Source organism: Oryza brachyantha, chromosome 1 (genome assembly GCF_000231095.2).
Source record: "Oryza brachyantha chromosome 1, ObraRS2, whole genome shotgun sequence".
In the NCBI taxonomy this organism is placed as follows: domain Eukaryota; kingdom Viridiplantae; phylum Streptophyta; class Magnoliopsida; order Poales; family Poaceae; genus Oryza; species Oryza brachyantha.
Window position 1 is genome coordinate 33,479,639 of NC_023163.2, and position 24,467 is coordinate 33,504,105.

The window sequence follows — 24,467 nt, forward strand, 5'->3', positions numbered from 1 at the left end:
CGAAAGTAGACTTTGTGAGCCATTTTTCTTATTTTGTAAGAAAAAGTCTACCAGAGGTCTCTAAACTTGAAGGCGAGTTTGTTTTTCGTCCCTTAGCCTTAATACTAGAAATGTTTATCTCTAAACTTATAGAATCCGTTCACAGAAGGTCCCTCGGCAGTGTTGACCTATTTTTTGACCGGTTTTACTGACGTGGCGTCCGATAGATCCCACTGTCATGTTTTTTTTAATTTTTTACTCTACCCTCTCCCTTCCTCTCCCCCTCTATCTCTTCCCTGTTTCTCTAGAGCGCTGCCGGCGGGGGTGGGGGCGAGCGGCAGCAGGCGCGGGCGAGCGCGTGCAGCAGTGGCGCGAGCGAGCGGCGGCCGGCGCAGGCGAGCGCGGGCGGCGGTGGCGAGCGGCAGCAGGCGCTGTGCATATTAGTTTAACTATGCTAGCTGTGGTCATCCATGCATGCAGACCCGGATGCGGAGGTGATCGCGCTGTCGCCGAAGACGCTGCTGGCGACGAACCGGTTCGTGTGCAAGGTGTGCAACAAGGGTTTCCAGCTGGAGCAGAATCTGCAGCTGCACCGGCGCGGGCACAACCTGCCGTGGAAGCTGAAGCAGAAGAACCCGGGCAGGCGCAGCGCCGCCACGTGTACATGTGCCCGGAGCCAACGTGCGTCCACTATGACCCCTCCCGCGCCCTCGGCGACCTCAACGGCATCAAGAAGCACTTCTGCCCAAGCACGGTGAGAAGAAGTGGAAGTGCGACAAATGCTCCAAGCGCTACGCTGCCGCAAACACGGTGAGAAGAAGTGGAAGTGCGACTCGATCGATCTCTCTCTACCGACCTTGGCTAGCTAGCTACTCCATTCATGGTGTTTTCTTGCTTCTTCTTGATCACTAGCAAGCTAATTGCTAATAGCTAGCAAAAAATGTTTAGTAGTGCGCACTAATGGCAGCTAGCTACCATACATGATACATGCACGTTCGGGGTTAGGGTTTTGTCTGGGTTAGCTTGCTGGTGGTGGCATTACTTTAATTGATCTTAGTTTTTTTCACGAGGGCTAATGGCCACTGGGAGGGAGAATTGTCGACATCGATCGTACGACCGTGTGGTTAATTAGGATGTGTATGGTATGGGCGTAGAGCAATTAGGGCTGGCCGGCCACTCGCGGACGTTACTGCTCGCACGCGATACTTTGCCATTGTCTTGATGATGCAAATGTTCCAAGCATTTTGTGCTGGCACATGCAGCGTCATGCGTCGTCAAGCCTGGCTGGAAAGGCCTCTGGACGCTGCCTGCTGCACGCGCTTGCCCGCGCCACCGCGCTCGCCTGAGCCGGCCGCCACTCGCTCGCGCCACCGCTGCACGCTGCACGCGCTCGCCACCGCCGCCCGTGCTCGCCCGCGCCGGCCACCGCTGCACGCGCTCGCCCGCTCCTGCTGCCGCTCGCCCCCACCCCCGTCGGCAGCGCTATGGAGAAACAGAGAAGAGAGGAAGAGAGAGAGGGGAGAGGGGAGAGTAAAAATTAAAAAAAAACATGTGGGACCTACCAAACGCCACATCAGCAAAACCGATTAAAAAATAGATCAATACTGCCGATGGACCTTTTGTGAACGGATTTTATAAGTTTAAGGGTATATATTTCTGATATTACGGCTAAGGAAAAAAAACAAACCCGTCTTCAAGTTAGAGAGACCCCTAAAGCCCGCAGCTCATTCAGCCCAACAATTGCTAGCCTAGTATGAGGAGAGGTGTTGGATCGCTCCCAGCTCCCGTGGTCCGGCTGGAGAGGAGTGAGACTAGTTAAGGGCGGCGGTCGGCGGTCGGCGGTGGCGGCTTGCGGTAGGCCGGCAGGACAGCGGCTCAGCGGCGAGCGGCAACAGTCCTAAGAGGCGAAGCGGGGTCGCAGGGAGGCGAGGCGGGAGCCAGCCAGCCGGGAGCGGCCGAGGCCGCCGAGCAGGGACGCCGGGGACGAGGAGGCGGGGAGCCAGCCGAGCGGGTTAGCGGGAGGGTGCGACGGGCGACCAGCCGGCGACCGAGGCGCTGAGCGGCGAGCAAGCAAGAGGCGGCGACGCCGGCGTCGGCGCGTCGCGGCGAGGCGACTCAGGCAGAGACCGGCAGCCGTCGGCGACTCGGCGTCCACTGTCCAGGGACAGCTAGACAACAAGGAGAGGCCGGCGAGGCGAGGCGAGGCGAGTAGCGAACAGCAAGCTACGGCCATCGACATCAAGCTGAATATTTTGATAGTTTTCATTTTGTTGTTCAAGTATGATTACATGAACTATTAATTTTGTGCATTGTCAATTTTTAAGTTAGAAAGTTACAGTAAGGCCTTGTTTATTTGTCAATTTTTTTTGCAAAATGATCACGTCGAACGTTTGACCGGATGTCGGAAGGAGTTTTCAAACATGAATGAAAAAACGAATTTCACAGCTCGCCTAGAAACCACGTGACGAACTTTTTGAGTCTAATTGATCTGTCATTAACACATGTTAGTTACTATAGCACTTATGGCTAATCATGTACTAATTAGGCTCAAAAATTTGTCTCATGATTTTCCCCATAATTATAAAATTAGTTTTTATTTTCATCTATGTTTAATGCTCCATTCAAATGTCTAAAGATTCGATGCGATGTTTTTAGAAAAAGTTTTTTTAACTAAACAGGACCCTAATTAAAGTATGATCGATTGATCGGTCGTTTTTTCACTCTAGGTCTCAAAATGAAAGGAGGGGGCCTGCAGTTGATCCGAAGGCTTTTTTAGACATCATAACATTCAAAATATGGAGCGTCGCAAAGTTCTCTAAATTGTATGAATTCTCCTCATTTCATCGTTTTCATCCTTTGCATGTTTCACATGCTTTCAATTTCTATAAATTGAACAATTTTATGCTTTTATTAATTCAATAAAATATGACTTTAGGCTCAATTTAGCATATTGTGTTATATATGATATACATTAGTATAAAAAATAAAATTAAGGGTTAATTGCATCCATGCCACTGCAATTATGCCCGATTAAGTAAATGCCAATATAATTTCACTATTCATATATATGCCATTATAATTCAGCCAAAATTAGATGGACGTCATTGTATATGCTGGAATCGGCTATGTTGACCATTGTTGATTGTCAATTTTTTTATTGACCAAAATGCCCCTGGGCATGATGGAAAAATTCCCCATTCCTAGAGTCGGCGGCTATGGCGGCGGACAACTAACAACGGCGACGATGACGAGGTCGATGGCGTGGCGTGCCGCCGAACACGCGACTGATTTCTAGAGATTGACGATGACGAGGTCGATGGCACGATGGTGGCGTCGGACACGCGGCTGGCGACGATGTGGATCCCATTCCCAAAGCTCGACGGCGACGACGACGAGCTCGACAGCACAGTGGTGGTGCTAAACACGCGGCTGGCGGCGGTGCCGACCCCATTCCTAGAGATCGACGACGACAGCAATGACTGGACGAGATGCTCGCCGACGTGCCCGACGTCCACATCCCGCACATCGGCCTCCACTACGCCGACCTCGCCGTCGATGTGCTCATCAAGAACCCAATCCCGTCCCGATCCCGCTTTTCGACATCGTTACCTTATCGAGAGCAACAACCAGAAGCTCGTCTCCGGGCTCATCTCGAACACCGGCACCATCCACGCCCACGGCGAGGAGACGGTCAAGATCCCCATCTCCCTCGTCTACAATGACATCAAGCCCGGAAGCATCATCCCCTACCTCGTCAAGGTCGTCCTCATCGATGTCCCCATCATCGGCAGGATCAAGCCTCCGTTACTGCTTCTAATACTATATAGACACCTATTAAAATTTCTGCCATATGTTTATAAAAAGAGGGGTTAAAATTCTTTCTAAATATTGAAGAAGAATGATTCAGTCCTTACTAATAATTTCTTTTGGATCCACCCCTGGACCGAGACATCCGATATTCTATGGACAGAAACTTCATTTGTATGTATAAGAGAGGAGTAATAAAAAGCAGGATGTTCAAGCTGTAAATCCTAATGTGCGGGCAAAATAAAGCCATGAGGAAGAAGATATCGTCGGAAGAGACAAATGGACACAAAGATTGGACTGTGATACGGTAATTAACTGGTCAGAGAAGCACAAAACGGTATCCCATTGTAATATGATATATAGACAGATACCGATACCTAGTATCAAAATCTGATACACATATGTATGCGACCTGATACCTAGCTACTGGGTTTATCCTGTTCTAGAACTTATGTCATTTCGTAATCTCCATCGTAACCTAATATACATAATTATTCCCCGCCAATGTGTTGGCTCTGGAGTGTAGATATGCCAAGTAATCTTTTAAAGCAATGAGTCAGCTCCAAATTTGCATCTTGAATATTGAATAGATTTAACAAGATCTTAATCATAATAAGTATAATACATACTTTTATCGCAAAGAGCTATATACAATAAACATGCTGAAACTACACACAAAAAAACTAACTTGTAGCAATAATTTAATCCACAGCCAATAGTTCAACACGAAAACGACAAAGGACAGAGGCATTCATTTATTTATTAAAGGATGCAAATTAAAGCAATGTACGGCTGTCCAACTAGCTAGGATGCACTATGTATATATAGCTGCCATACGTACTGTAAAATTAGCTTTAATTGTGTGGTAAGTGCGATGTAAGCTGATATAGGCTCTTTGGATGAAATGGACATGGAATTTAAAGTACTCACTTTATTTTTTTTATGTGTCACTGTTGATTTTTTATCAACATTTGATCGTTTGTCTTATTCAAAATTTTTATCCAAATATGCAAAATTATAAGTCACACTTAAAGTTCCTGTAATAATAATTAAATTATAATAAATATAATAATATTATATAATTTTTGAATAAGACGTGAATTCAAAAGTCCTGCTCGAGAAGTCCGGCGAGGTCCCCATCCCCTACAAGCCCAACGTCAAGAAGATCAAGTACCATAGGTTCTCGATCGAGGAGACCACCACCACGCTGCACCTCAAGCTCTAGAACAAGAACGACTTCAAACATGCGGTTGGCAGCTGGTGTGGTGCTCTCCGGCGACGCTCCCCTTCGACGGCGAGGCTGCGGCCAAGGGCCGGCAACTCTGGCCATTGACGCGCCAGGGACGAGGGAGAGAGTCAGAGATTTGGGAGGGGGGCCCACTTGTCAGCTAGGTGAAGATGAGGATATTTCAGGCAATAAAAAATACAGTGCTCTACACATGGGTCCAGCGGTCTTCAATACGTAGAAAATGTCATGTCTAAAATAAAGGAAGAATTACAATGGCATGTATGCGAATAGTGAAATTGTAATGACATATTTCTAAACTAGCATAATTGTAGTGGCATGGATGCAATTAACCCTAAAATTAACTAGTAAAGTTAAAAATCTACATTAAAAATAAGATGATGAATTTCTATATAAAAACTTTTAACAAGGACACAATTAAATAGTTTGAGAAAAATACACGTAAGAAAACAAGGAAAATTCTGCACTGTTTCATCCTTCATCACTGCAAATGAAGGCAGCCTCGATAACCCAATGTAGGATATAGCAGACTCAATGTAGGTTATGCGGTTGGCGTTTGATAAACAGCTTCATGTAAAGTTGCAGATGATCATGATCGCATTTTGCAATATGGGGCACAGAGACACATAAATGACATTCTAATCTAACCTTGATTAAGGGCACGTTCGAACCTGACTAAACAACCCAGTCTAATTAGCGCACATAAACAAAGAAAATCACTAGTGCATGATTAATTGAGTATTAGCTTTTGCAAACTTGAAAAATGGGTTAATCTGATTTTTTAAAAACAACTTCCATATAAAACTTTTTTTTGCAAAAAATATATCATTTAACAGTTTGAGAAGCGTACGCACAAAAAAAGAGAAAAAAAATCTACCCTCCTTGGTCAGTTGCGAACGGGCCCTAAATTTGCAAGACAACTATGCAGTATAATTTAAATCTATACGGCGAATTAAAAAATGGGCACAGCGCAGCACATCAGGACTAGAAAGGAGTTTGGCATAAGGGACACGTTGATTTGTTGGATGTAGAGAACCACTTGTAGAGGCAAGCACCATGAAACTTATGCCTGCACGTCTTGCAAGCCAGCCGGGGAAGGCTGTGGTTGCTCGTGTGCAGAATGCTGTAACAGATTGGGCATTCCTCCACACCCTCAAACTCCTTATCGAAATTGCTTTTCCAGGTATGGATCGCCTCTGCTATTGCACCGTTCTGTACAGACAGGAACATCAAGCTTATAGCTACATTCTGTGTAGCTTCAGTAAAAACAAATACAACGATATACCAAGAATATTGGTTCTTTTGTTGTTCTGATGGAAGGTATTACCTGGTTGCGTACGAATGCCGTGAGAGAGAGCAACCATTTTCTGCACTTCACTTCACTGATACCCAAACTTCTGGTACATTCAACATCCACATGGCGCAGAGGGTAACAGCTAGGAAGGCGTATGACAAGATCAATTCCTGTCTCCTCCTTCTTGTAAGTAGCAACAATTTCGTACGCCGATCGGTTCACACTAACTGAGAAACTATCATCAGCATACAGAGAGTCCCTGACCTGTAAGACGGGGTGGTAAAATAATCATTTGTAAGGAAGGTTCGAAGGATCAATTTGACGAGGCAATATCAAGGTGGAAAGCACCAAGTGCAAAATATGAAATTCAAAATTAACAAAATGAATAGCATTGGAACAGTACGACTTGTAGTTTGAACTGCTGGGACACTATCCAGTCTGCTGCCAGTGAGTTACATATTTTCCAAACGAAATGAATAAATGTTTGTATAACAATACCTCCAAACATATGAAAAATTGATCATTTTTTCACCCTGTTACTCTGCCACATCAGTCACCAAGTGCCTCTGTTGCAGCCACAATGTTTTATAGCTACCAGATTATTCTTGTAAGGGTGTTAAACTAGTAAACATGGAACAAGGCTGGGTAATCTAATGCATCATTACAATAAATCTTGAGATAATAAAAAACAGTGCTCAAGGGGTGGTGGACTTTTACCCATTTATGAAAAAGATATTTCTTCACAGAGAAATAATACTCACCCAAAGCACATGAAATAGCATATGTTGTAAAATGGTCCAGGGTAGGCAGTAAATAGATATTCAGAAGGACGAGAACTGGATAACAAATTAAATAATCATTTTTTTAAGAAATAGAAGTTTCATACTCATACCTGAGAAAATTCATCAAGTAGAAGAGGAGGGCTGCACCATACTCTAGTCAAGGACTCAATTGAGTTTGACAATGAACGATCTCTTAAACTAGTAAACCATGTACGCACATAGGATGGCAGCAGTCTAATCATCATCCCATACAGCCCCCCAGCAAGTGAGGCCATTTGCGATGTACCAACTGGCCAAAGGGATTCAATGCATGAGAACAGTGAACATGCAGTTATGGCATTCTTAGAAGCTATCGCAGCAACCTCTGCTTCAGGCATGAGTTCTGCATCCTTTTTCTTCCCAGAAAGTGCACCAGTCCTTAAAGGAATATGCTGGAAAATGCAATCCAATATGCACGGACTGATCTTATCTTGTATATATTGAAGTACCTTTTCCCTAGTAATGGAAGATGGTGGTAGTAATTGGAGGTGGGACAACAACAATGACCACGCAATGAAGGCATCAACCTAGCAAGAGAAAACATAACCCATCAGTTCAGTAACTAGATAACATATCTGCTGAAACTTAATGTACATACCCTATCTTGAGCTAACAGATCAGTCTGGAGAAGTTCAGAAGTAGGCATCTCAATTAAGGATGAGAGTTCTTCTCTCAGATCTAGTGTCCTCTCTGCGTCTGGCATCAACTCAATACTTTGGCCCATGTCAGATTCCTGAGTCAATGGTCTATTTAATCCTAGAGAACACTCCTTTACTAGTGAAAATTGGCAGAGGGGTTCAGAAAGAAGTAGAGAGTAAGCAGCAAACTGAAGGTGAGATATTTGCTGCGAAGAGAACAAAATTGAATATAGCCCACTGATCGAGCCCTTCGCAAGTCCCCACAGTTCCATCGACTCCAGTGCACATCTTCTAGTCTGTGGTGAAGCATGAATGACAAATGATGCCACCAGTTCCCAAAAATGCATATAAGCCACACGACTTGAAGCTATTATGGACGAAGCCTCTTCACAGCAAGACTTTGCAATTGCCTCTGAAACACCAGAGGCCAAGAATAAACGGAGCATACTTTCCATCATCTTGTTGTTTCTCTCAGCATAATCCTCTGATCTAATAATCTGCAAACTGTGGAAGTTCTCTGTTTCTTGGAGATTCACAAGATGGTTGAGGTGATACAGTGTAACCAAAGCGGTTTGACTGAAGTTTAACGTTAACTCATCGATAGCGCTAACCACTACTTTAAGCTTCTCCAAGGCATCTTCATTTGATTTCTTGTATATTACAGCATCGTTGATGGCATCTGTCATTTCTTCCCCAAGCAAAACGGCTGATTCAATCCACTTCTGTACTGAATGATAAACAAAATACAAATCATCTTCCTGAAGTTCTGTCCAGCAATAGCCAACCACAACTGCTATCAGTTTCACTCCCAGCAGTTCAACCATTGTTGACAGGATAGTTCCACTGGTGGACAGTGACCGAGTTTCCATGGTGAAAATCTGGTACTTCTGAAAAAGAGTTAGTAATAATGATCTTTCTACATCACTGATCTTTCGTTCAATCTTAACTTCTAGTTTCTGGGCTCCACCTATTATATTCAATGGGAAGCAAGATAACACCACTTGCATCCAATCAATGATACCTGCCGAATATAACAGATCATATGAAATGATTATAAAAGCAGTGCTGTACTAGTACATCAATAAAAAATCTAATGTAGCTTACCTTGTTGCGCTACTTCCCTTGGGCTGGATGATAGACAAGAGATGGCTACATCAAGCCAACTCAATATGCTTTTCCCCACCAAATCAGTGTAAGAAGAAGCTTCATTCAATTTCAGTTCTCCTGACAAAGGTTTGATGATTGTACTCATGACAAAGGGAAGAGTTGTTACACATTTTCTATTTACTGTTGAACCGATAAAAAGATTGCTCAGTACTTTCTCAAAAAATACAAGCGCATCAGATTCTCTCCAGATACAATCATTGATGTTATTGGTACTAAAGAGCAAAGCCACAAGAGCACGGAGAAAATTATCTTGAATTTTCTCAATCTCATTCTCAGAAATGTGCCAAGCATCAAACAGTACCCACTCGTTACACTCATGAAAAGCTCCTTCCAACAAAGTATCAAGCAATAAGGACAATATGCTGACCTCCGCACATGATTCCATTTTCAAGTGCTGAATCAGAGAAGGCAAGAATGTGCTGAATACACTTCCCTCTTTCCATTTCCAAGTGCAAAGAATCTCAGCAGCAACCCATGCTCTAGAGAACGAAGGAACAGATGAAGTAGCACCAAATGATTGCGCTCTGTTGTAACATGTACTTCCTGGAACACCTAAGATCACTTCACCAAACCCAAGGTTAAGAACAAGTTTGTCAACAAAAGCGACAAATTGGTGGTGTTTCAGTCCCTGCAACAAAGTAACGATGCAAGTTCATTTACTTCACAAAATAGTATAATTTGTAAGAATGGCAGTAGAAGACATGGTGCATGTGTGTTCCCACAGGTATGCCATATTAATTTTAAACCAGAACATCTGTATTTGTTACACTATGCAGAATAATGCGCTAGTTTTAGTAACTTGAAGGGAAAAGAGAGACATTCTTACAGTTTCATATGTAATAACAGGCTCAAGTTGGATCTTCATTGGTGCATTCCCATTTTGCAAAGATGGTTTCACCCAGAGTGGCCAGTGTTCTCCCTCAGATAAAAGAAGATCAAAAAAGCTTTGCAACTTTACGTGATCAAGACAGATAAACTTTAACATGTTCATCACCCACTCTGAGCATAAGGATGATGTGCTCGCAGTTGGTAATTCCACTGTCTGAAATAAAGCACACCTGACAGTCCGAGCTAAAATATTTACCAAACTATTCAAGGTGCATGGATGAAGGTCACTCCAAAAGGATGAGCTTAAGCTTTGACGAAAGGTATGAATACTCTCTGCAAGGTTAGCCTTCAAATGCATTTTCTCATCTAAATGACCATCTGAATTGTTCCTCACAGAATACCCAACATAATCTTCTTTGTAGCCTTCCAAATCATGTTCTTCATCAAGTGTTAAGGTCATGCTACATTCCCATTCAATGACAAACAGAGCTGCCAGAATAGAAGGAAATAAAGAATCTTCCTCTAGCATTTTCAGGGCAAATAAACTACCCTCTAGAATTTTAAAGGCAAAATGAGCTATTTCAATGTTTGATAACGAGGAATTTGCTCCTATAACCTTCAAGTGCTCTGCCTCAGTAGGCAACAACACCACATATACAGACCTTGCCCATTCGAAAGCTGACCCCATGAGTACTGATGTCAAACACTTCAAAATAGACTCGAGTATTTTCTTGACAGTGTCAGCAGAAAGAAAACAAATTTGGTCATCTTGATCTGAGCCACCAAGTGCAGCACTGCAATTTCACATATCAAACCCACATCAACTACATATTGCACAGGCCACAACCACTATGTAAATCATACTGAACTAATTATTAAAAGTTTTGGCTGTTGCATAATCCAAATGAATTACAGTAATTTTTTGTTTGATGTTTTCGGAGTTTACAGTGTTGTTATTATTTGATGTTTGTTATGACTTTTCGACCTGCACAGCAGTCAAGTTGTGTAATGGTCATGCATTAGTTGATCCTCTCCCTCTCTATCTGCTTAGATGTTGCTTGGGGTCCAGCTCTGGCACGTTAATATAAAAAGGTCTGCTGAAGTGCTGAACTGTTACTTGAAGGCTAGTATGAAGTAGTAAAAGGGTCCTCTACCTACTCTTGCCATGGTTTCCTAGCTGATGAATCCTCCACTCTAACAAGAACCATTGATTGGCTGGACATCTTCCAGCTGAAGTTATCCTGTTGTGGAGCTTCATCCATATTGATATAGATTTTAAGAACATACCTAGACCATTTTAAAGTGATGCTACTTCATGCATGCAACAACTACAAGCGTCAAATCTATTGGTCAAATTGGTGGTTCAGCATACAATAAGATTTAATGGGGTAACAAGAACAATTATAGTAGGGGTATGAGGTCATCTTGTATTTTATAGCAGTGTGCAAAACTCTATAACATCAAATAAAAAAGGAAAAGTGTGTGTACAACCCACGTGCATCTTAATAAGAAATATGAAGAAAAGCAGCCACCAAATGTGCTTCAAAACAAAAGGGCACAGAACATGCAAAATCCAACTTAGCAGCACATACCATACAAAATGGACATGGGAATCTGTAGCAGGCAAATCACAGAAGACAGATTCTGCAGCTGAATCTAATAGGTCATGTTGCCAATGTTCTGGCAGACAACCATTTTTCTGCAAATTTCTCAGCTTGCCTCCAGCAATTCTTTGTCTCACCTTTTGAAGTATAAGTGTCAGCAATTCAAACTGATCTTCAACGTGTGAGTTATTATCATCAACAGAGTGCTTTTGCTTAGCTCTAGTATATTTAATGATTGAACACCACTGGTCAAAGAAGCACTCGTCTATAGTTAAAGAAAGCAATAGATCGATCTTTGAACTACATGTACTATGCTCCCCGTTCAAACACCAGGGGACAAACTCATTGAACACATCCAGATAAGCTTGTACAGATTCTTTACTCTCTCTGTGTGCAATCTTCAAGAACAAAGGGGCAGGCCTGAATATTTCTACCAAAACTGACAGAAGTTTAATAAGAACTGGAGTGTCCTGCATGAAAGCAAAATATTTTAGAATCAACCATAGTCAGCCTAGCCAATTGCATGTTTGCGTATAATAGCATAAATTCACAGAACATATTATCTGGCAGCTCATATTGATGTTTGCAACTTTGCATAATATATATTGATGACTCGAAGAAAAAATGGAGCACTTGGACTTCTATCAAAAAAGGAGAAAATTTCACGTGAAGGATAAACCCCAAAAACAGCATGGCCGCATGGGTGGCAGCTCCAGAAGATCTTAGTCACTTGCTTTGCCTGCAGCGAGGTAGAGCTGATCCAGTTCCAATAGAACTTTAACCCACAATGATCTCTAATTCATGGGCCTGTATCCCTACTTACCTTCTAGATCCATAAAAGACATACTTTGTAGACAAATGTGAAAGTGACCAAACACTTGCAAGTGTCAAAAATTGAAAAATATATTCTGAGTACACTCAGCAATACCTGTTTACCAGCAGGTGAACATGTGGACTGCCGTGTTGGAGAGAGGTCACACAATTCAAATTCATTGACACAGTATAAAAATAAATAAATAAAATTAAAGCAAAATTATTTGGCAAATGTGTACTCAACACATTGAGTATGGTGGTTTCTCTACCTAACAATATGAGAATGGGTGGTAATCCCCCCCTTAATTATTGAATCCAAAAATACACCTGAACCAATTTCGTTACAGTGCCAAATGACATGGCTAGCATGTGGCAATGACTCAACAGATGAAATAAAAATCCATAACATTTTTAAGATGCAGCATTTACCATGCTATTATCCATGTCATTTGGCACCAAAAGCTACCAGCACAACCACCTTAGGGACTGAGGGAGTTACTTAGATGGTTTTCAATATTTCCTGGACCGGGACGCACAACACCTGATTTTATACTTCAAGGGTTTGGGTATATTAACCACCATACTTGAGAGGGTTAGGTCTTTTTCCAAATTATTTAGCCTAAAATGAACATGGTTTAATCGTCTACTCTCTAATAAAGGGACCATATTAAGGCACAAGTTGATAGAAGAAAATTCATGCGTTCCCAGCACAAGGAACATGGCTTCAACCTCTTTTTCTGTGACAATCAGAGGAATGAAAAAAGGAGCAGCAATAGGAAAAAGGACCAGTTAGTCTAACCATATGGTCTATTTTGCTATGCTGCTGCTCATGCAAATACTAGCCATCCAACAAAGAAAATAAAGCAATGGAAGGCTGGGATCATATGTGTCAGTGAAGTAATAATTCCAGCAGTCCATATACAAGTGTTATTGCAATACAAACAAGTACGTCAAAGAAGTAAACTAAAGTTATGAATTCAGTACTTGAGCTTACCATAGACTTTATAGCTGGCACAGATTGTTCAACCAGTGGTCTTGCTAACCTTTCCAACGGCCATGTTTCACCTTTCTGTACAACGAGTTGATCCAAAGAAATAAAAAAGGACACAACTTGTTCCACATGATTCTGAAAATTTGATAATCTCTCCCTTTGGTGGATTATATCCAAACAGTCCTTCAATAGTGTCTCACAAGCAATTTTTAACAAGTGATCTTCCATAGCTGAAATCTCATCCAACATTTCAATGATAAATTTCCCCAAATCCTGAAGATAATAAGTTGGGTACCGCATGTTTGATGCCAACAGTGACTCCTTACGAGATAAGTGGTGATCGTCACTGGTCGCTTCATCAGACAACCCACTCAAACTAATAGCCTGGTTTTCAGCTGATGATATTAAAAGGTAATCATGCCAAACAATTTTTGCAAGAATACTATTTATAAGCTTGATGGGAATATCATCAGAAGAATCTCGTTCAGAATGTCTGAAAAAAATACACAGAAATTTCAGAACTTACAAAGAAAATAAAAAAAGACAGTAAAGAACAGGGTACCTTGATCGAACTTTTAGAAGCCACAAGAAACTCTGTTTAAAGGCAGAGAAGAAAGCCAAACTGTCGGCAGCTGATAATTGGCACTGGTTTCTTCCAGCCCAGAGATTATGTAAGAAGTCAAAAACAAATTGCTCTGCAGTGACATCTTCAGATGGTACGGACTCCAAAAACTGAACCAGGAGAGGGTATGAGGCTTGCTTGGACCCATAGCATCCATTTTGCAGGAAGTGCCAAAACCGGCTGAAAACAACCTTGTGAATGTTGCAATATGACCAAGCCTCTGGAAACCGTCTAGATAAAGCAAGAAATGCATCCCACATAGAGGAGTGACATGATGGGTCCTTTTCATGGAAGGCACCAAGTAAAGCAGGAGATAGTACCTTCATGGTTTCTTCATTGAAAACATGAGAAACATATTTGATATAACTTGTAAGCAGTGAGTATGTGGCTGACCGTATAATTACACTTTTTGACTTCAGGAAATCAAGAAAATGTTTATGCATAGAAAATGCAGATTCAGCAGAAGATAACATGGCAGATAGAACTCTTGAAAGACTCTTGTTTTCAGGATTGGAACAGTCATGGCCACATTTTTGTAATTTTACTCCTAGTAAAATGTCAATTAGAGTTGCCATTGATAACAGTGATGATGATATTACCTGTAGAGGTAGGCCAAAAAAAGAGGCAACGGTTATAAGAAGTGCAGTAGGAATTACAAATAGAATGTGTGGAATCCATATTATCTGTATAAATTGAAGATAACTGCACATAAGGCATATTTTGATTTCAGAAAATCTGCAGGATTAAACTTAGCCCATTAATTTATCATAAAAGATATTCTTAATAGCTATGAACCAATATTGCATGAAAATACTTAGGCACTGAACTGTTGGTATAAGTTTTTCACATTAAATGTACTTGTGAGTTAACTATCGTTTGTCAAAATTATTCAAAGTCTGACATTCTGAAATAAAAATATGCCATATAAAATATGAAAGAGAGAGTAGTGGATGGCAAGATATTCTTGTTAGGGTCATGCTCATCTACTATAGTTAGGCTTTGTTCATCTCTGTAAGTAATCCACATATAAAACAGTAAATTGACTAATATGGCTAGATTGATGCGTTTATTGGATTTTTAACTTCTGGATACAAATCATGTCAGCAGAATGCAGCAGTTGCTTGATCATTGGATCTAATCGTCCAATTAATAATATTGCTGTTTGTCACATGGTTTTTGTGACATACTATACTGGTAATCTGAAATGCCTCTAAGGCCTAGTGTGGTGCATCCCTACCAGTGATTTGTAGCGGTCTGTGCATGCGCGTATGTGTGTGTCTGGCATGTGGATTGTCTGGATTGTCCACCATGATGGAAAGGAACAAATGATGCTGCACATTCTCCGTGATCGACATTAATTTTCATAAATATGGTATTTACTAAGACTAAACTTTATTTACCAAACCATCGATATCATATTTACAACAAATAACGAATCTAGTATTTACGGGAAATTAACCAATGAAAGGCACAATATGATTGATCACATATCATTGGTTTGGAAAATCCCCCTCCACAGGCAAAGCCTTCTCATCTGGTATGTGTCCTCTCCTCTAGGAGCAAATTCTACATGCAGTGATCTCCTTTACAAGGAGCGACAAAAGGCTAGCAAGTTTCTTCTTTGAAATTAAATTTGTGATATTTCTGAACCCACAACCATTTTATTCTGTACTATATATCAAGCAACCTCAAAACTACGCAAAGCTGAAATAAAATGCATCTTCAGTGTTAAAGCAGCCAAATCTACCACCAGACAATTGGTCAGCCTATTATATTCAGTTATAGCTAGAAGATCATACAGCTGACTTTTTTATATTTCATCTGGAAAATTGTTGCACATATTATAATGGAAAATATAAAGCATACCCTCTGGTGCATATCTTCTAGTTCATCCACTGGTGTAGCCTTGTCAGATAATGCTTGTGTTGTTAGCTTCAAATTCTCATTTAAGTGAAGAAATATCTCCTTTACACATAGCATTAAAGCATCCAACCTTTTGTCTGCTTGTGGGAATGCAGCCTATTGATAGAAACAATGAGAAACCAGTAGACATACTGCATAAGAGAATAAGCAAAGACTCCATCTGAAAATAAATACATTTATTCATCTTAAGTTTGACTCAGTTTCAACAAGTGCCACTTGGTAAATAATGTTAAGTAGCTGGCATGTTTTCCATGCTTTCATATTGAACTTATTCTTGCCTCTCGGAAAATGACCTGAGTTTTCCATATATATATATACCACATAGACGACGCGTGCTACGAAACAACGTAGTGCGTCACACCGCGATCAATCAATGAGTGTTTGAGTTAAAAAATAACTTACATATGCATGACGGTGTTTACTACGATACGTTGTGGAGTTAAAATTTAACTAATGTCCATATTGTATGAGTACTTGACGTGGAGTTAATATTTAACTTTTAATTAGGCATCTGATGGTTTCGACAATATGCACGTAGAGTAAGTTTTTAACTCTTGTGCACATTCTATATGAGATGTTGATCTGTTGTTTGCGGTTTCATTTAGCGTATAGTTATTTTTTAACTTGTTGTCATGTGTAAAATAGGTAATGAATATCATTGACTCTAAGATTACACTCATGCATGCTAACTAACATTTCGAAACAAAATCGCTATATTTTCTCACCACGAATTTTGGCGAATCAAATCATGTTATTAGTTGCCCTATATAAACTACATACCCCGCCACCATTAGTCCACACCCAACTCAACCATAGACGAAAAACATCCATCGTGTACCACCGAGAAAGCTCCTGCCAAGTGTTCCACACCCACCCCAACCACTCATACCACGTCGGATCACAACGATGGAATATGTGATCTGCTAGAAGAATTCCGTGTCGGGGACTCATCCACCATATCCCCAACCCTTTCCCGCCGTCACCGTCGACGGAAGAAGACGGCAAGATCTATGTCGGAGATTTGGGATACATGTCTACCACATGTCCTTCACCCCGTCAGCCATCGACAACCTATACCCACTTGAAGACCCCAACGACACCATCATTCTACACACCGCTTTTGTTGACGACGATGACATTAAGGATTTGTTTGGTTCCAGGGATGGGATGGGTTGGGATAGAGCCAACCCATCCCTGACCCTGTTTGATTGGTGGATGGGTGGGATGGGTTGGAACCAGGAGAGGAATATTACTCTCAAATCGAGGTCCAACCCATTCCACCAAAAATCTACATTGATATACTATTTCAAAAATCTTAAAACTTTCTTTATAAGATGGTGATCAACGGTTTGCGGTGTGTTTCCTATTTCCTGTTATCCTGGACTCTAATTGTGTCTCATTACTCCTCTGACCTACGTTATAATTTATTTGCATTCCTAAGGATACAATTAGGAGCTTCTTTAGTTCGCGAAAATTTTTGGGTTGGGTGTCACATCGGATGTTTGACCGGATGTCGGAAGATTATTTCGGCCACTAATTGAAAAAACTAATTACATAAGGTGGTAGGAAACCGCGAGACAAATTTATCATTAGCACATGTGAGTTAGTGTAGCAGTTGTGGCTAATTATGGACTATTTAGGCTTGAAAGGTTCATCTCGTAAATTCCTTTCAAACGGTGCAATTAGTTATTTTTTAAAAGTATATTTAATGCTCTATACATGTGTCCAAAGATTCGATATGACGGATGAACGTGAAATTTTTGGGAACTAAACAAGGCCTAAGAAAAGGAAAGATTTTATGTTAGTTTTGTGGTTAAGAAAAAATAGAATAACGGCGAGAAATATACAATTTTCATAACCATACTCATCTTTTCGCTTTTGTTCATGCTTATAAGCTAAAATTTAAATTTATTATCTAAATTTAGAGTTGATATTGAGGTTTTAGGGACTCCTCCACTGTCATCCCCAACCCTTTCTTGCCGTCACCGTCGACAGAAGAAGACGGCATGATCTATGTCGGAGATTTGGGATACATGTCTACTCCATGTCCTTCACCCCCGTTGGGCCTCGACAACCTATACCCACTTGAAGACCCCAACGACACCATCATTTTGCACACCGCTTTTGTTGACGACGACGACATTAAGGATTTGTTTGGTTCCAGGGATGGGATGAGTTAGGATGGGTTTGGGATAGAGCCAACCCATCCCTGACCCTGCTTAATTGGTGGATGGGTGGGATGGGTTGGACCCAGGAGAGGAATATTCCTCTTAGATCCAGATCCAACCCATCCCACCAAAACGGTGGTACGGATTCGTCCCAGGGCGACCACGACGCACAGAGAGGATGTCCATTTTATTTATTAAATTTATTTAAAATATATTACTTGTATAAATATATATCCAATTGCTTTAGAATATTTATATATTAATCCTAGTATTTAATATTTTATTTTGGATATGAGAGATAACCTTTATCCCATCTCATCCCTTCAACCAAACAAAGAACATGTCCAACCCATCCCATATCATCCCTCCCACCAAACAAAAAACAGGGTCCAACCCATCCATCCCACCAAACAGAAAAATGGAACCAACCCATCCTACCATTCAGGGATGGATCCAACCCAACCCACCTCGTCCACGAACCAAACGCATCCTAATATAATCAATGAGGACATATACAACTTTAGATATATGACCAGACCGCCACGAGATGCTTAGTCATCGACCACCCGGTTCAAGCGGCTTAAACATGGTTGAGGTTGTGTTCGCTTCCTTTTATATTGCACGCACACTCTTGGTGTTCACGACCATATGTTTTTTCAAGATTTCCGTTTGCACGTAACAAGTAATTTTGTTTCAGTGTGTTAGGGTTTGAGTGTGTTAGGGTTTGCGGTATTTGTCAACCAAGGAATGCTCCCTCATCACTATATATGTGTTTCAAACATATGCATCGTAGAACATGTGAGCTTTTTATGTAATCTTTTTAAACCATTTTTTTACACGAGTTAGCTTGGTGAATGTTTTAAAGCATGTTGGGGTACACGTGTTTATGAATATTTGTATACTGTCGTTGTTTTGGTAAAAAACGATATATCGTAAAATGGACGACCTAAAGTACATCAACATATGTTTTTAGTAAAAAAATTATTCATCACTATTTCTCGTATTATAAATGTATCACCTGTGGCTGCCACAGCGAAATTATCCAAAACAATGCAAAACAATAACCATTAAAGCGTTTATAAAAACAAAACCGTATACTCTTGGTGATAGAGTTACTCAAACAAGCATGTCGTATACCCAATTGCGTTGTGCCATATCCAGTATGAGTTAAAAAAAATAACTGGCTTCGCAGGTAGCATAGTGTTACATCTTGAGTCAAGAATTAACTCAAAAGTGACTGCTACTTATTGAACAATGTACTCGCATTCACTGGCTTGTATTCGTGCTTCGGTAAGTTAAAATTTAACTGAAAAGAGTCAAAACTTAACTCACTTTATTTGGGACACCCCGCAAGTAATTCAAATAGTTAAAATTTAATTGCATCTTGTATAAGCGGGGTGGTTGCTCTATTGGTGGGTGGTGTGGGGTCTGGTTTGGTTGTGGTGTGTCACGCGATGTGTATTACGTAGCGCTTAGAGCGTTGTATAGTAGTGTGTGTGTGTGTGTGTGTGTGTTATATATATGTGTGTGTGTGTGTGTGTGTGTGTGTATGTGTGTATATATATATATATGCTTCTTGATAGACAAGCTTATTATGCCATTGTGCCTTAAATCCAATAAAACTGCTTATCAACCAAGTTCTGAAACAAAGACTAAATTAGTGCTACTACATGATGCATCAAGGGTACATGTGAGAGAGTAAATTTATTTGATTTTTTTTCGGAGCTCCTTCCACTAAGCTATTTATTGTGACTACCCAGTGATGCTGATTCCAAACGAATGATACTGCAAGTTATCTTAAAGCTAGCAAGCATATGATGAGATCCGCTGTGTACAAATAATTGTCGTTAATTTTAGAAATTGCAAAAAGAATTAACATGTGACCAGCAATCAACATGCACACAAATATATCAAATCACCTCATGCTCCACAAATATCCAAAAATCATCCGCTCAGAATATCCTCCAAGGTATAAACCCACCATCACCAACCCCGACATTTCAAGGAACATAGCAAGCACTCCAAATGGAAAATTGAAACCAACAAATCTAGATGAAGGTTAAGTTTACAACGACTCGCAAACAGTATCAGCAATCAAGAAAAATAGTGATAGCATAATAGCATCTACCTCAAATGAATGTCGAGCAGCCTGTGCAACCTCAAGAGCAGGGTCAAACTGAGAAAACCACCAAGGACCCATCAAAGACTTAAGATGCGGAGCAAGACCCTTCCTGAAACAGTTAATCAAATGACATCCATTCAAGATTGCTGGAATTGTATATTGGACAGAAATCGACTATTAGTTTTATAGAACCATGAGAAGTTAATAGCTGGTCCAAGAAACAAGGTAGACAAAGGCACAGACCAACCAGTTGTGTCTGAGTTGGATGAAAGGAAATGAACATACTTGACTGTTTTGACGAGGCTAGACATGGTCTCATGAGTAGCACGGCGAACTTCTCTATTATAGTCAAGCAGCAGCCTCTTGTACTCGAATGCCTAAATATTTTTGCAAAAAGTGGATAATATAGCATGTGCATTTTCTTGAAATGGTATAATAATCATGAAATAGACTTCACTGTCAGTAAACTAGAGAAACAAAATGCTTCGACTAGCAATTATCCATCACCTAACATCTGAACAAAATAAGAACTATTTGTTCCATCATCCTAAATATTCTATACGTCACTAGCAACTACTTCAGCTTGGTAGGAAGAAGCAAGCTGCAGACCCAACAAGTGATAGTCAAATAGGGCTGGACTACTGATCAGGATTCATCCAGTCTCATTTAACAAAGCAACAAGTCACATGCTTTTAGCTTTCATGAATTGAATAAAAAACAATCATAAGAACAAAAGAAAAAGAAATATAAACAGTCATTTGGTTTTATTGTTTAACTTCACATGGATATTATGTTTCAAATAAATACCATATGAAATTAAAATTATATTACCATATTTAAATAAATGTTCGCCAGTTAGCAAATGTCCTGTTCTACAGACAACTTTTGCATGAATTACATCTGAATTACCTAAAATTAAAAGTACCAGTATGCATACGAGATTAAAAAAACTACCGTGCAACATGGCAAATTCTAACAGAAATACTAAGGATGGTAGAGCTGGCTGTAAAGAAGGGCCACTTATACTCTGAGGAACATAAGAATAAAACATCACGATGAAAATGCAGCAGAGCCATCAAGAAAATACCCATTGCGGAACAATTTGCACAACTTCGTCGCCAGGTTTTTGTGCAAAGAGCATAGAGAGCGTAGATAATGCCTTGAGCTGCATTGATGGCAATAAAAAAGTGCAGCACGTTAGGCCTGATCTATTATCGCAATATGTATCACCGCAGTAAATACATATTCTTTCAAGATATTGATATCTCAGGATTCAAGAAGAAATAACACTTCTGAATGGGAATTTAAAAAATTATTTATTTCTTAGTTAACCTTTCTACAACCATGAAAATACTAATCCACTTTAGCAATAGTCCACTAATATGCTAAATATAATCAGGTCAGCAAGTGTATTAGCATAATAATGTTAAGGACATTGTTAAAGATAAATAAAATGCAGATAAATACAAGAGTTAGTGTGTTCTTTCTGGTGTGCAGGAAAGACAAACCATAATTGTGCTTGAAAAACAGTACCATTTTGAAAAGCAAGGAACGAAATCAGGGATTTACAGAAAGGTAGCACGAATTCATGCTATTATAGCATAAATTACAGGACCGGTTAATTTTAACTAATGATGGAGACATTCACATTGCAAGCGCACAAGCATTAACAGAACAGAATTTAATAGGCAAGCGTGCAAGCATGATGATTTTTTTCTTAAATAAAAAAAGGAAAGAACGAAGATTGTGAGTTGTAGTCTGACCTTTGTTGTTGGATCCTTCCTTCCTAATCTCTTTAGGTGCTGCAGCACCTCACTGTCCACATCCTTGAAAGAAGAAGGAAACAAGATTACAAGGCAGCATGAGACATGACAACATGAACCAGAACTTGTGAAGTGGTGCCATGGTGAAGGTATGGGCGTGCAAAGCATAGGAGACTAGGTTTTAGATAGGAGCTTTGGTAAAGTGGAGTGATCAGGTAGGTAAACCATGAGGAGGGGGGTTACTACAGTAGATAGGAAAGAAGAAGAAGAAAGTTACGGGAGGAAGACGAATCGAGGCATCGGGGTCGGCCGACGAGGAAGGCAGCGCGGCGGGCTCAACACGGGAGGCACCGTGGTAGCCCCCGAAACCGACGGTGGGGACGGCACCCTGGGCATGCGGCAGAAGCGACGCCGCCAAGCCGCTGCTGGCCGCGCGGCCCTTGTTCTTCCCCATCGCCCCGCCGCCGCCGCCGCCGCTCGAGCAACAAGAAGAAGAACCCTCGAGGAGTCTCTCTCTTTTCTTTTTCGTTTTCTTTTTCTTTTTTCTTGTTTGAGAAACTGAGACAACAAGCAAGTCTGTTTGGACTTCTCTTCTTCTTCTCGAGTAAAGTGGGGGTAACAAATAAATGGGTCGGCCCACTCAATTTTAGTACTAGTAGCTTATAACGTCACAAATGAAGGAATAAGTTCACATTAGGTCCCTCAAATTGTCACGAACTATCAAAATCATCTCTCAACCGTAATACCAGAAATATTGGCCTTCGAAGTTACGAAAATCGTAAATCAGGTCCCTTGGCAGTATTGAAGGGTGGTTTTACTGACGTGGCATCCCAGTCAGCAAAAAAATATATTAAAAATTTTATGGGACCTACCTGTCAGTAGACAAGTTAGAAAAAATACCCAATAAAATATGGGGCCCACCTGTCAGTCTAATAATAAAATAAAAAAATCGCTTCCTCTCCTCGCGTTGGTCATAGCGTACGTAACTACGTATGTAGCGCTGATCAGCCAAGAACGAGTTAAGATTCTTCTTGCTACGGTTGCTTTTGAAGTTTTGATTCGAGATATGGCGGCGACTGATGTGTCCGTCAAGGCCGGCAAGCCGCTCGTCGAGAATGAGACCGGATCATACCTCGCCTGGTCCGGCAAGGACCAGCCGGCCGTCGCCGGGGAGAAGCTCGGGTGCGGGCTGCTTGTCTTGAAGCCCCTCGGCTTCGCGCTGCCGCACTACACCGACCGCGGCAAGTTCGGCTACGTTCTTGGCGGCAGCGCGGTGGTCAGGGTTCTCCCCGTGGGGGTAGACGCCAGGGAAAGGGTGGTGCGGCTCGAGGCCGGCGATGTCATCGCCGTGCGCGCCGGGGAGGTCACGTGGTGGTACAACGACGCGGATGACGGTGGCGAGGATGTCACCATATCGTGTTCAAGGGTGACACGGCGGGCGCCGTCAACCCCGTGACATGTACGTCGCCACGGCGCATGTGGTGTACGTCGCCCGAGGAAGTAGGCGCATCCAGATCGTCGGTGCCGGCGGCGCGTCGACGCAGCTAGACGGGAAGGTTGCGGCGGGGTCGCGGGGAGCCTGCTCGTCGTGCTGCGGTACAAGGTGGCGCTCGTGGCCAGCCCAGCCGCCACCGCCCCCCGCCCTCCCGTGCCGACCGACGCCCGCCACTGCCGCACGCGTCGGCCGCCGCCCTCCCGCGCCGCTAGCCCACCCGCCACTGCCCCTGCCCTCCCGCGCCAGCCACCGCCCGGCTGCCACCGCCCCCGCCCTCCCGCACCGGCCGACGTCCGCCACCGCCAAGAGGCCGACGTGCGCGTCGGCTGCCGCCTTCCCACGCCGCTAGCCCGGCCGTCATCGCCCTACCCTCTCGCGCCGGCCGCTGCCCACCGTCACCGCCGGCCTGACCGCCTCCACCCCTGCCGACGCGCTCTGGAGGAAGAAGAGAGGAGAGGAATGAAGAGAGAGGAGAGGAAAGGGGAGAAGGGGAGAGTAAAAATAAAAAATTCTGACATACGGGACCCACAGGCCGACACGTCAGCAAAACCGGTCAAAAAATGGGTCAATACTGCTGAGGAACCTTTTTTGAACGAATTCTCGAAGTTTAGGGTACACATTTCTGGTATTGCGGTCAAGGGACGAAAAACAAACTCGCCTTCAAGTTTAGGGACCTCTAGTAGACTTACTCCACAAATGAATTGACATGTCTTTCTTTCTTGGGCTGGGTGGGTGTTAACGCAGCCCAGCCCAAGCCCAAGCCCAAGCCCATGAGTGTCAGCAACTTTCTCCTTCTTTGCTTTTGATAGGCCGTCCCCGTCCACGCATCCGCTCGCGTCAGAATTTCATTTTGAGACGCGGAGGCAGAGGGCATACTTCGCACAAGTCGACGGCTTTGAGCTGGTCTACCAGATTTTACTGCCCTTTCTTACTGTTTTCTTTGCACGTATCAAAGCGTATATCTACATGACAAATATAAACAACAGTATCATACGTATTATTTACCGTACATTTCGGGTGTGTTATGTAAACTTTTGATGGATCAAGACCCCGATATCCCTCTCAGGAGCAATAAGTCTTAAATCTTGGTAAGTTTCGGTAACTTCAGTAATATACACCTAAAGTACTAAAATTTTATACCCCAAATTTAATACGTTGATATACTATTTCAAAAATCTTAAAACTT

General features: G+C 42.0%; 1 protein-coding gene and 2 pseudogenes across 1 annotated transcript; 2 read left to right on the plus strand and 1 right to left on the minus strand.

The window, feature by feature from the left end:
* The first annotated feature begins 3,467 nt into the window (after nt 1-3,467).
* On the plus strand, nt 3,468-5,119 carry LOC107303959 (annotated as a pseudogene).
* A 714-nt stretch (nt 5,120-5,833) lies between these two features.
* LOC102707460 (E3 ubiquitin-protein ligase listerin) lies at nt 5,834-22,339 on the minus strand. The gene is made up of 15 exons (XM_040520038.1): nt 22,064-22,339; nt 21,787-21,849; nt 21,111-21,188; nt 20,309-20,400; nt 20,030-20,132; nt 15,677-15,829; nt 13,751-14,409; nt 13,192-13,681; nt 11,373-11,854; nt 9,779-10,574; nt 8,890-9,580; nt 7,746-8,806; nt 7,219-7,674; nt 6,360-6,590; nt 5,834-6,244 (listed from the first exon to the last, which is right to left on the minus strand). Exons 1-15 carry the CDS (start codon nt 22,238-22,240, stop codon nt 6,017-6,019), a joined length of 5,760 nt encoding a protein of 1,919 aa, XP_040375972.1. The 5' UTR covers nt 22,241-22,339; the 3' UTR covers nt 5,834-6,016.
* Nucleotides 22,340-22,852: 513 nt separating this feature from the next.
* Nucleotides 22,853-23,334, plus strand: LOC121053290 (annotated as a pseudogene).
* Nucleotides 23,335-24,467: the final 1,133 nt, after the last annotated feature.

Excerpts from the sequence above, each read along its gene's own strand:
- LOC102707460 (XM_040520038.1), bottom strand. The coding sequence starts at position 22,240 with ATGGGGAAGAACAAGGGCCGCGCGGCCAGCAGCGGCTTGGCGGCGTCG. Across the intron at positions 21,850-22,063 it reads CCTCGATTCGTCTTCCTCCC|GATGTGGACAGTGAGGTGCT; the intron begins GTAACTTTCTTC and ends TCTTCTTTCAAG. Across the intron at positions 6,591-7,218 it reads TACTTGATGAATTTTCTCAG|GTCAGGGACTCTCTGTATGC; the intron begins GTATGAGTATGA and ends CCCGTCTTACAG.